General features: G+C 47.5%; 1 protein-coding gene across 1 annotated transcript in view; it reads left to right on the top strand.

Annotated features, from left to right (window-relative positions):
* Positions 1 to 12,218, top strand: part of ALPK2 (alpha kinase 2) — an 84,911-nt gene that overhangs the window by 71,779 nt on the left and 914 nt on the right. The window contains exon 11 of the mRNA XM_079784197.1: positions 2,316 to 2,364. Coding sequence (XP_079640323.1) covers positions 2,316 to 2,364 — 49 coding nt within the window. The remainder of the gene's footprint in view (positions 1 to 2,315; positions 2,365 to 12,218) is intronic.

Genomic DNA, 12,218 nt, shown 5'->3' with positions numbered 1-12,218 from the left:
CTAACATCGTACGTGACTGTGGTGCATTATCGAAACCAGGAGATAGACATTGGCACAACCTGATTAATAGAATAGATCCGCTGACATTCCTTGGATGTCACTAGTTTTTGTATGCACTCATTCTCTCCTATTTTTTTTTTTTGTTTAATCTTTGAAATAACTCTGCAAAGAAGATATTGCGATCCCCATTTTACAGATGAGAAAACAGAGGCCCAGAGGCAGTGATTTAATTGCCGGCTGTCACTCAGCTAATAACCAGAGGGGTCCAAGGCTTGAACTCATAATTTCTGACTCCAAACCCCAAGTGCTTTGCACTAACTCACAAATTTGCAAATTGTCAAGAGATTTCTAAGTGTCAAAGGCTCCCGAGAGGGACTCCTCGAAGGCCAGCTGGGAAGTACAACGTTGCCGTCTTGCAGATGGGGCTGATCTGCAGATTGAAGGCAGCCATGCCCGCTGCCTGTCAGACTCCCCGGCCACACACGCACAGATGGGGTCTCCGCAGACAGCCATCTATCCTAATTAGACGCTGCTGTGCCATCATTGATGCCCCCCTTCTCTTCTCCTTCAGAGTTCATTTTGCAGTAGATACAGTTCTTCTACTGAAAAGCAGCACCCTGGAGCTTCATGCACAGCTTGTTTCGTTTCCAGGCGCCAGTAAACAGCCCCAGTGGAGACTGCCTCTCTCGGTAAATGAGGTGTGCGGTTTAATGTGGTGTTTCAGACGGCGTTTATTTACCCTCTGCTGCTGCTAGGATCAGTTTTTTATTTTATTTTATTGCTATCATCTTTACGGCACAAGATAGCACATCCATTCTCTAAACAATGTCCATATTTTATAAATGTACCGAGACACTGGAATTAGCACAAAACAAACAAACCCAAACTCAACCATTACCTTCTGAGACTCTTAAAAGCTAACCCCTCCCAGTTTGCATTTGCTTGCTGATGGGATTGTGGCGGGTCCTGCAGGTTTGAGGCGTGAACGTGGGGCCTGGGATCTGACCCCAGGATCTGCACCCTGGGAGGCCCCCTAGGGCCCCTCAGAAGCTGCCACCCCAAAGGCCCAAGAACTCAGCTTCTGGAGGACAAACTCATATTGCTGCTTACCCCTTTCCTGCCATCAGAGACAAACTGAAGATGTCTATTATCCCCCACAGAGTTTAATAGCTGCACACTAGAATTTAAATTATCCTGCAGAGCCTTTCATAACCTTGATTGAATTGCTGGCAAAATATTAAAACAAGAGAGAGAGAGAGATTTCCAAAATCATATAATATTTTTCTAAACTGTAAGTGACAATAACTGTGAGAAGCAAGAAAAGGCAATTCTCAAGTTCAAGGACCTTCTGCCAAATGACTTTAAATTTTTATTTATTTATTGAATTTTAGAAAGAGAAGGGGGAGAGAGAGAGAGAAATGTTAATTTGTTGTCCCACTTCTTTATGCTCTCATTGGTTGTTTCTTGTATGTGCCCTGACCGGGGATCGAACCTGCAACCTTGGCATATCAGGACAATGCTGCAATCAACTGAGCTACCTGGCCAGGGCCACATGGCTTTTAAAATTGGACTGCTGTGAACTCAGAGCTGTGATTTTTCACTATAGCCTTCCATGAAACAAGGCGTCTAAAAAGGGCTTTTGCAGTTTGGTGTCTTTTTTTTTTTAAGCCCAGACCCTGTAATAAAAGCTATGTGAGGTATTTCTACATATGTTCTAGTTGTTAGCAGCTTTCAAAGAACAAGATGGATTCATTGCCAACTGTGAAAGGGGCTTTTAAAACACTCCCCGACTCACCCCGAGTGGGTGTCGAAGTCAGCTCACCGCAGAAAGGCAGGGCTGACAAGTTGCCATCAGCTCGAACCCCAGGGTTGGCTTTGGCAGGATGCAGGCTCCTTTGTCCACAGCCCAGACCGGCATCGGTGATGCCAGGCTCCTCCGTGAGCAGGTCACCTGCTGGCGGTGGAGGAGACAGCCATCCCAACCTGGCTCACACAGGACCAGGCTCAGGCCAGACTGGAGCGGTCGCGCTGCCATCACAGGCTTGTCGCTAGGCTGCAGAGGTGAGACTGAAGCAGAGGTCTGCTGAGCTGGAACAGGTGCCCCTAGCCACCAGCCTAGAGAGCCAGACTCCCCGAAACTGCTGCGTCAGAGGCCTGCCTTCCGGGCACGGTCCCATACAGCTGGATGCATGTGTGAGAGGCCCCGCGGATGGGACCGGGGCCGTGTGTTATGCAGGAAAGGGCTGTCACTACCTCCCTGTCCTTTCGGAGCAGCCGTGTAATACCAATTCTGTCTTTGCTCGCCCTTCCTGTAGGTGTGGGAATGAAGTTAACCGACGTTGGCATAGCAACACTGGCTAAAGGGTGAGTAGAATAAAAAATCGAGTGCATCTTATCCGTCAGCTCTGGGCTGCCAAACACCTCCTGCGCAGACTGTTCCATCGAGGTGGGCAAAGCAGATTTCTTGTCCTGACAGTGATGACAAATGTCCTTGGGACGAATTCAATTCATTCCTTCACCTACATAAAACATTAATGGACTTTGTCCTCCCAGGGAAACACAGCTGTGTCCTAACTTTGAAACAAACGAGAACTCTGCAAAGGAATGCCCTGGGGGCAATACCAGCAGGCCTGGGATTTCTTTGAACTATGATGTCCCATTTTCTACATTTAATATCTTCACTATTAGAAGCATAAGTAGAAATATACACATACTGCATTCTACCAAGTGCAGTATTCGTTTTGCGTATTTTTATGTATTTCCCCCCAAGTGCCCTTCAGGCAGCCCCCAGACTTCCCTGGTGACGGTGACAGGAGCAAACGGCTCTGGAAGGGCTGTGACTGGTTGCCTGGCTTGCTGTCGATGGTTTTGTTTTTCTTTGCTTGCATGGAATATGCCCAGAGGGCACTGCCACCGTGCTCTGGGGTATCTCTGGCGAACTGTGCCTGCTCGCTGCCTTGACCATGGCCGAGAAGGCAGGCTCTCTATGGTTCTTGGTGAAAAGAGAGTTCTGGGTTGGAGCTGCCGTCCCCAGGCACTAAGACCATTTGTAAGGAGGAGGAAGTAGAGGGCAAACGACTTTTAGAAGGGATGGCTTCTGTTTTAAAGTGTAAGTGGTATTACTGTTCAGGTACGGTCAGGAGACAATTGCCATTGAAAAGGCAGTCATTACTCACAGCTCCATTACTCATAGGTCCCCAGAGAAGGGGGCAGGCATTGCGGGGGCGGGGGGGGGGAGAAGAGGGGGGGACACAGAGGCAAAGCAACAGCCTCAGTCAAGGGGCAGGAGTCAGGGGAAAAATGTGGGCAAGACCTCTTATTGTGGTTTCTGTGGGAAGGAATGGAGGAGCGGGCTTACACTTGTCTAGTTTGAACATTCTCAGTGAGCTCTGGGGTGTAGGGGCTGCCCCTAGTTGTCTGGCACCTACCCTGGGGAGACCGTGGCCCTGCCTGTGAAACTCCAATAGAGGAGGAGGTGGGCTCTGGATTGGTTAGTTTGCATATGGAAGGCATTCTAGAAGGCCAATCATTTACTCTCTCTAGGAATTGGCCAGCCCCAGGGAGGGGCAGTCTCTCCAGGGCCAGTGAGGCTCCAGATGTCCAAGCATCAGAAATACAGACAATAAAACCCTATGGCGAATAGAGCTTTCTCTCCCGAGCTGGTAACGACTTATCCGCTTGAGCTCCCTGGCATTTCAGCTCGTGGGCATCAGCAATGCTTTAACAGATAAACTAATTTCCAACCTTAATGAAGGACGGAGAAAAGTAGAGGGATTTGGGGGGACTACTCTTTCTTTTAACCTCCAGATCAATAAGTGTAAGCCACAGGTTCTCACTGACCACCCAGAGGGACTGATTTGTGTGTGTTTTTTTATTTTAATTTTTAAATATATTTTTATTGATTTCAGAGAGGAAGGGAAAGGGAGAGAGATAAAAACAGCAACATACCTCAACATAATAAAAGCCTTATATGACAAACCTACAGCCAACATCATACTCAATGGGCAAAAACTAAATCCATTTCCCCTAAGAACAGGAACAAGACAGGGATGCCCACTTCTACCACTGCTGTTCGACATAGTACTAGAAGTGCTAGCCATAGCAATCAGACAAGAAGAAGAAATAAAAGGCATTCAAATTGGAAAAGAAGAAATAAAACTGTCATTATTCGCAGATGACATGATATTGTGCACAGAAAACCCTAAAGCCTCCATCAAAAAACTACTAGACTTAATAAATGAATTCAGCAATATAGCAGGATACAAAATTAACACCCAGAAATGTATGGCTTTTTAATACACCAACTAGAAGCCCAATGCACGAAGATTTGTACTAGAATGGGCTTTCCTTTCCCTGGCTGCCAGCACCGCCTTTCCACTCTGGCCCAGCCCCTTTCTGCTCAGGCCCCGGACCTGCCTCTTTCCACTCCCAGAGCCGGCTCTTTCCACTTCAACCCCACCTTCCCACGCTGCCTTGAGAGGCCTTGAGAGACCGGGGTTGGGGCAGAATGCCTGCATCGTTGCTGTGGCGATGATGCAAGCATCCTGCCCCCATCACTGGGTGCCTGTGTATGCAAATTAACCACCATATTTGTTTGGTTAATTTGCATATCATTCCTGATTGGCTGGTGGTGCAGCAGAGGTACGGTCAATTTACATGTTTGTCTATTATTAGGTAAGATAATGCACTCACAGAAAGAGAAACAAAAAAAAACAATCCCATTTACCATTGCAACAAAAAATTTAAGATACCTAGGAATAAACTTAACTAAGGAGGTAAAAGACTTGTACTCAGAAAACTACAGGACGTTGAAAAAAGAGATAGTGGAAGATATAAACAAATGGAAGAATATACTGTGTTTGTTGATTGGTAGAATCAACATCATTAAAATGTCCATACTACCCAAAGCAATCTATAGATTCAGTGCAATCCTCATTAAAATATGAATGGTATATTTCAAAGACCTAGAACAAACTCTCCAAAAATTCATATGGAATAAAAAAAGACCCTGAATAGCCACAGCAATCCTGAGAAAGAAGAACAAAGTTGGAGGGATCACAATACCAGATATCAAGCTATATTACAAAGCCACTGTTCTCAAAACTGCCTGGTACTGGCACAAGAACAGACATATAGACCAATGAAACAGAACAGAGAACCCAGAAATCGATCCAAGACATTATGCTCAATTAATATTTGACAAAGGAGGCAAGAGCATACAATGGAGTTAAGACAGTCTCTTCAATAAATGGTGTTGGGAAAATTGGACAGATACAGACAAAAAAAAAAAAAGAAAGAAAGAAACTAGACCCCCAACTTACACCATACACAAAAATAAACTCAAAATGGATAAAGGACTTAAATGTAAGATGGGAAACCATAAAAATCTTAGAAGAATCCATAGGCAGCAAAATATCAGACATATATCGTAGCAATATCTTTACTGATACAGCTCCTAGGGCAATGGGGACTAAGGAGAAAATAAACAAATGGGACTACATCAAAATAAAAAGCTTCTGCACAGCAAAAGAAATGATCAAAAAAATAACAAGAAAGCCCACTGCATGGGAGAACATATTTGCCAATGTTATCACCGATAAGGGTTTAATCTCCAAAATTTATAGGGAACTCATACAACTTAACAAAAGGAAGATAAACAACCCAATCAAAAAATGGGCAAAGGACCTAAATAGACACTTTTTGAAAGAGGACATACAGAAGGCCAAGAGACATATGAAAACAAGCTCAAAGTCACTAATCATCCAAGGGATGCAAATCAAAACAACAATGAGGTACCATCTCACACCTGTCAGAATGGCTATCACCAACAAACCAACAAACGACAAGTGCTGGCGAGGATGTGGAGAAAAAGGAACCCTCATGCACTGCTGGTGGGAATGCAGACTGGTGCAGCCACTGTGGAAGACAGTATGGTGTTTCCTCAAAAAATTAAAAATGGAACTCCCATTTGACCCAGTGATTCCACTTCTAGGAATATATCCCAAGAAATCAGAAACACCAATCAGAAAGGATATATGCACCCCTATGTTCATAGCAGCACAATTTGTAATAGCTAAGATTTGGAAACAGCCTAAGTGCCCATCAGCAGATGAGTGGATTAGAAAACTGTGGTACATCTACATAATGGAATACTACGCTGCTGTAAAAAGAAGGAACTCTTACCATTTGCAACAGCATGGATGGACCTGGAGAGCATCATGTTAAGCGAAATAAGCCAGTCAGATAAAGATAAATATCACATGATCTCACTTATTTGTGGAATCTAATGAAGAACATAAACTGATGAACAAAAATGGAGCCAGAGACACAAAAGCATCAAACAGACCATCCAACCTAAGAGGGAAGGTGGGGGTTGGGAGGGGACAGTGGGTAAAGAGATCAACCAAAGGACTTGTATGCTTGCATATGAGCATAACCAATGGACACAGACAGTAGGGGGTTGAGGGCATGTGCTGGGGGGTGGGAGCGGCCAGGGAGAGATCAATGGGGGGACGGGGGGGAGGAGACTTATATAATACTTTAAACAATAAAGAATTTAAATTAAACAAAGAAACAAACCAGCAATGATGAGAGAGAATCATTGATCGACTGTCTCCTGCAAGCCCCACACTGGGGATTGAGCCCACCACCTGGGCATGTGCCCTGACGGGGAATCGAACTGTGACCTCCTGGTTCATAGGTCGACGCTCAACCACTGAGCCAAGCCGGCCAGGCTGATTTGGTTTTAGAACTACGATGTGGTTTAGATATTTTTCTTCTGAAAAACTGCTCAGGATACAATTCTGTGTTGGAACTATCTGCGTTCCCAGTGCAGACCGGTGTCCTAAATGTCATGAGCCCAGGCATTTGGACATGGCCCTGGGCTCAGGAAGACAGCATGGCAAGAGGGGGTCTGATAGAGCAGGGGAAGGGAGGTTCTAGAGAGAGACGTGGGTTAAAATGTTGGTCCTGCCACTGACTTCTGATTGGGAGATCTTGCTTGTTGGCGTCATAGGAACTTGTCTGGCCCACGTGATGCAAGGGTGGCTGGACACCCTGGTTTGCCTGGGACAGGCCATTGCCTGCCTGCTGTCCCAGCACCCCATCTAGTTAGTCCTTGGTCCTGGGGAGGTTCCCCATTTAGAAAGGAAGTGATGTAGTGCACTTACTTGTGAAGAGGTTTCGCTAGAAGGATTTCCAGAGTAAAGCTTTTCTTTACGGATGCCATGTTCTCTGCACAACATTGCAAATCCAGGCATCAACCCGACCGGGTCTGAATGCTGGGTCCTTGTCTCACCTGTATGTGGGCTTGTGACTTGAAGTTCTTGTAGCCACCGATCTACAGAGCTGGGACCCAGGGGGCTGTCTCGAGGATCCCCCCAGTAATCCACATCTCGTCCCTGACGCTCAGTGCGTACTTGATCAACATCGGTTTCCCTTCCCGCCATGCCTCAGTCTGACACCAGAGCAGTTAGACTTCATACTATTATTTAGAACAACCCTCTACCAAAACAAAGCAGAAACTTGCCCAAGAAGTTTCAAAAACTAAGAGGAACTTAAGAGCATGATTAAGACATCTTTTAAAAGCGTCTCAACAGCTTCCGGGAACCCTGGTCACCTTTTTCTCCTAATTTAAAAAGAAATCCAATCCCTTGGTTTTTGTTCTCAGCTATAATGTGACTTGTCTGGCCTGGGACAGCTGCCCAAGACCCATTAGGAGAAGTGATGGCTGGAGCCCAGTGCAAAATGTTGTCTGTAAAGTGTTACCACCTTCCCTCCCAAGGAGTGGGCAGGAGCAGGAGCAGGAGCTGGAGGGAAGGGCGTTCTGAAGAGTCTGAGAGCTTTATTGTTTCCTTTAACTTTTCCTTTTAAGTCACAGTTTCCCCCAAAATAAACATATCTTAGAAGCCCAGTTTAAGAAACGGATAAAAGGGGAACTTCCAATGGTAGTGCCAGGGGTGGCTGGGAGATCTTGGAAGCCCCTGGGAAGCCCTCTGCTCTGGGATGAAAACCAACAACCACGTCCAACCTTCTTACCTCCCAAGTGAGGAGCAGCGGGTGCAGGAGAAGGGGGCAGCCTGGCGCAGGCAGGCCCTGCAGGAGGTCAGGTGCCCGAGGAAAAGGGCAGATCCTCTACGTTCAGAGGCGAGATTCAACTGGAGAAACTCTCCAGGGGAAGCCAAAGCTGCCAACTGGAGCTCAAACAACGAGAGGAGGCTTGGGAAAGGTTCAGCTGCAAAGGCAGCTTATAGACAGGCAGAGAGAGAGAGGTCTGGGGGGAAGCACTCGAGATGGGGGAAGAGAGCAGGAGAGAAGACGGGTGACCTGGCATCGATGAAGCACATTCTCTTAATTCTTAGCGAACACCCTCCCGTGCTCTGCGCACCCACGCCGGAAGGGAGATTGCCTGGGAGATGGGTGCAGTCCTGAGAAGCGGTGCTCCGAGGAGGCAGCAGGACATTCGGTCTCTTAACTGCATTCGGAAGATCACAAGGCATGGGCGGGAGAAGCAATCAGGAGGCAAATCTGGCTTACTTTAATGATAATAATAGTAATAATAATAATAATAATAATAATAATAATAAATACTCTGAGTTACTTAAAAATAAATATATCCTCCTAAATGTATGGCCTGCCCTCTTTCGGCCAGCAGCGGTCAGGACCTTTTGCAGGAAATAGAGCCATTGGGTCATTTAAAGAAAACATCCCCTGTGTCTCAATCTGGACCATGGCTGCTGACACCCCCATCAATGCCGCCCGTCCTGTTCTCTAGTTTAGTGACGTTAGAGGGCGTGGTACTATATTGAAGGTAAACAGTTATTTATCATCTCATAAAATAAAATAGGGAACTGTTATGATTTATTCATTTCAATGCCCCTTTACCTGGTAGCCTGATCCTTAAACAGAAGTACGTCATAGTTCTCCTGGGAGCCAGCAGTATGAATATGTCTGCAAACGCATCGCCGGTACCTCGGTACCCATAGTCTTTCGGCAATGTTGAGTACAACGCGTCAAGTTGCAAAGTTTGACAAATAGGATTGTTTCGACATCTAAGAATCCATTTTCTAGGCAGACCCAACAAGATACTCACTGTTGAACAGATTTCTGGTCTGAAATTGCTCAGCCATTTAAAGCTCGCTGAAGGGGAGAAGGGAACGTGCCTAATTCTGTCCCTGGGGATTTGGAATTTTAACGGAACCAAACCCAAACCAGCGCAAACCGACTCCTGCAGGGAGCGACCTCCTGCCAGCACACGCCCCTCCCCAGCCAGCAGCTCTTTCTGGGGGAGATGGCGAGACTGCGATTCAACCACCAGAGGGCAGCAGAGCCAACACTTTTGCCCTCGTTGGGCTCCTCCAAACGGCCATTTCGTGTTGCTGATGGAAGTGAAACAAAGAGATGTACCCTTCTTCCCAGTCAGCAAGCACTGGACGAAAACAGGACTGGTCTGAAGAGCCACAAAGGACGCCCTGCAGTGTGGCCCCAGCCAGCATCGCGCCTGTCTACCTCTGGAAGACAGGACTACGAGGTGATGAGGTGGAAGGATGCGTGGAAACCAAATTCGGAGAACCCTGACGGATCACAAGTGGCTTGTCCCCACGGAGGGGCCAACAGGAGGTCATAAAGACCAAATATCAAGGCAGACGCGTGCTGAGGACAATGGCCTCGAGAAAACGAGAAAGCAGGCTCTACTGGCATCAGTGTGGCCAGCTCTAGTCCTGCAAGCCATGCAAAGGAGGAAAGATTAAAATAAACTTCCACGTTCAGTCAAGCCCAGGCTTTATCTTACACGCACCTCACATGCGTGCACACGCATGCACATGCACACACACACACACACCGGACGAGGGGTTTATTTCAATTCCATGTCCTTGTAGCCTTTCCCTATAAATTAAAAATTTCTTTAGAAAGGATATCAAATGAAAACGTGGGTGATCGATAGCTTCTGGCTTGTGTCTCAAAGGGTTTATGCAAATGTGGGAATTCTCTGTGGGTTTTCCCGGCATCACCTGGTTTTCTTTAAACGAGCCCTTTATGAAGCCAGACAAGAACTGTGATTTCTTGAGCACAACCAGAGCTGGAAGTTCTCGCAGCTTTGCTCTGTTCCCCCCACCCTGCCCCCTCCAGGTGTGTTTAGAAACTGAATTGCACGTGCTAAGCCAAGAGAGAAGCCAGCCACGCTGTCAACTGGCGATTTTTGTCTGAGTTTGAGAGGCTCATCCGTTGTCAAGACGAGAGGAAAGAAAGAGGGGTGGTTTTTGAGCAAGAAATCGGCCTCGCACAGTTTCAGCCCGTGGGGAGTCCAGGCTTACCTCGGAGGTGCTGTGGGCCCGGGGCCAGACCACCGCCATCCAGCCGGTCACCACCTTTCTGCTGGTGGAAGGTCTTGCCTTAATTTGCAAAAAAAAAAGCAACACCTGTGAAGCGCAGTAAGGCGAGGTGTGCCTGGATTAAAGAAATCTGTGTCGAGTGAGGGCAGGGGGAAGGGGGCTGTGGAAATCGCTTCCTAGCTCCCCCCAAAGTGAACGTCACAGTGTGATTTTACGATGTTGCATAGCACACATTTTAAAAAGAAAAGACATACCTCTGCCCCAATTGCAGTATAAAGATGTCTCCAGATCAGACGGGGATGGTCTGAGGTCATTCACACTGTGGTCTGCTTCTTCTGCTCCAAGTGGCATCAGACCTCGTTAGACACGCAGAAGCTCAGACCCTGCCCCAGGCCTGCCCAACGCAAACCCGCCTTTAGCAAGAGCCTTCCCCCATCCAACAGAACAGCTATTTAAGAAAAGATGCCACTGGGTGATGCTCAGAGGAATAGATTTATTGTTCCACTTCTGGAGGGAGGACATGTAGATTAACATCAGGTGAGGGGCTAGAAAATTATGCTGAGTTGAGGTTAAGGACAAAGAGATCCAGTTAGTAAAATCCCACAGAGCTAGCGTTTCTAAAAAAAATGGAAATGTGAGAAAAAGTTCTCAAGTGCAAGGTTGTTTGTTCCATTGCATTAGATTCTTGGGGCTGCCCTAGCAAATGCCCACAAGCTGGGGGCTTAAAACAACAGAAAGGTATCACCTGACAGTTCTGGAGGTCAGAAGTCCAGAATCGAGGCGTCGGCCAGGTGTGAGCAGGGAGGTTGGGAGGGAGACTGTGCTCCACGCCTTCTCCCGGCTCCTGGACGTTGCTGCCACTCCCGGGTGTCCTTGGCTTGTGGACGCATCGCTCCAATCGCTGCCTCCTTCGTCACGAGGCCTTCTGCCCGTGTGTCTATCTCTCCTCCTCTTCTTACATAGCCATCAGCAGTGTGGGATTAAGGACCCACTCTACTCCAGCATGACCTCATCTTAATTACACCTGCAATGACACTATCCTATATAATAAAAGCATAGTATGCAAATTGTCCCCTTGACTTGGAGTTCTTCCAGGAGTTCGACTAGGGCATGGGGCCACCAGGGAAAGGGAGAGAGGCCCCGGCCAGCAGCTGCTAGGGACCCTACCAGTGCACAATTTTTGTGCACTGGGCCTCTAATTTCCAAATAAAGCCACATTCTGAGGTTCTTGGAGGGACATGCCTTTTGGAGGGAACACTATTCAACCCATTCTGTCCCTCCAACAAGAACAAAACGGCGAGTGTCCTCAGTGGGGATCATGCTGGAGAGTGGTCACAATACTTCACACCTGTGGTCTCCTCCAATCCTGAGGGTGACAGGTGGGCCACAGGCAGGAACGTGTACATCCCACTCAGTGTTACACCAGAGCTTGGTGTAAGGAAACTCTGGGTTACTTGATCTAGAAACACAAAGGACGCTGCCCTGTTTTCTTCCTAGGCAATGACAATGGCGGTGAGTTTGAGAGGGCAGAGGTCAAAACAGAAGCCAGGCTGAGATGAGGACCACACTGAGAAAGGAGAAAGACTTTTAATCCTGTGGATGCTGACAAACACACACCTGAGATAGGGAGGGGAGGGCAGTCCAATATTGCCTGCGATGCCAGGTTGAGAGTCCAAAATGAGACCAAGAGAAAGAAGTTGAGAAATGTGGGCTGGAGACCCCTGGGCCAAAGGGTGGTAGCTCTGAGGCTGGGGCTGGTATCCATGCCTTTGTTCCCTGGGCCTTCATCGAAAAGCCTTCCCTGGACAGGTATTTGGGGCATGAAGTAGTGCCGGGGAGAGAGCAGTCTGTGCATGCGGGGGAGGGGCTGGAGAGCCAAGCTGGCGT

The sequence above is a fragment of the Cnephaeus nilssonii genome (assembly GCF_951640355.1).
Source record: "Cnephaeus nilssonii genome assembly, chromosome: 11".
Lineage (NCBI taxonomy): Eukaryota > Metazoa > Chordata > Mammalia > Chiroptera > Vespertilionidae > Cnephaeus > Cnephaeus nilssonii.
Note: the sequence above shows the minus strand (reverse complement) of the source record. Positions and strands in the feature narration are given on the sequence as shown.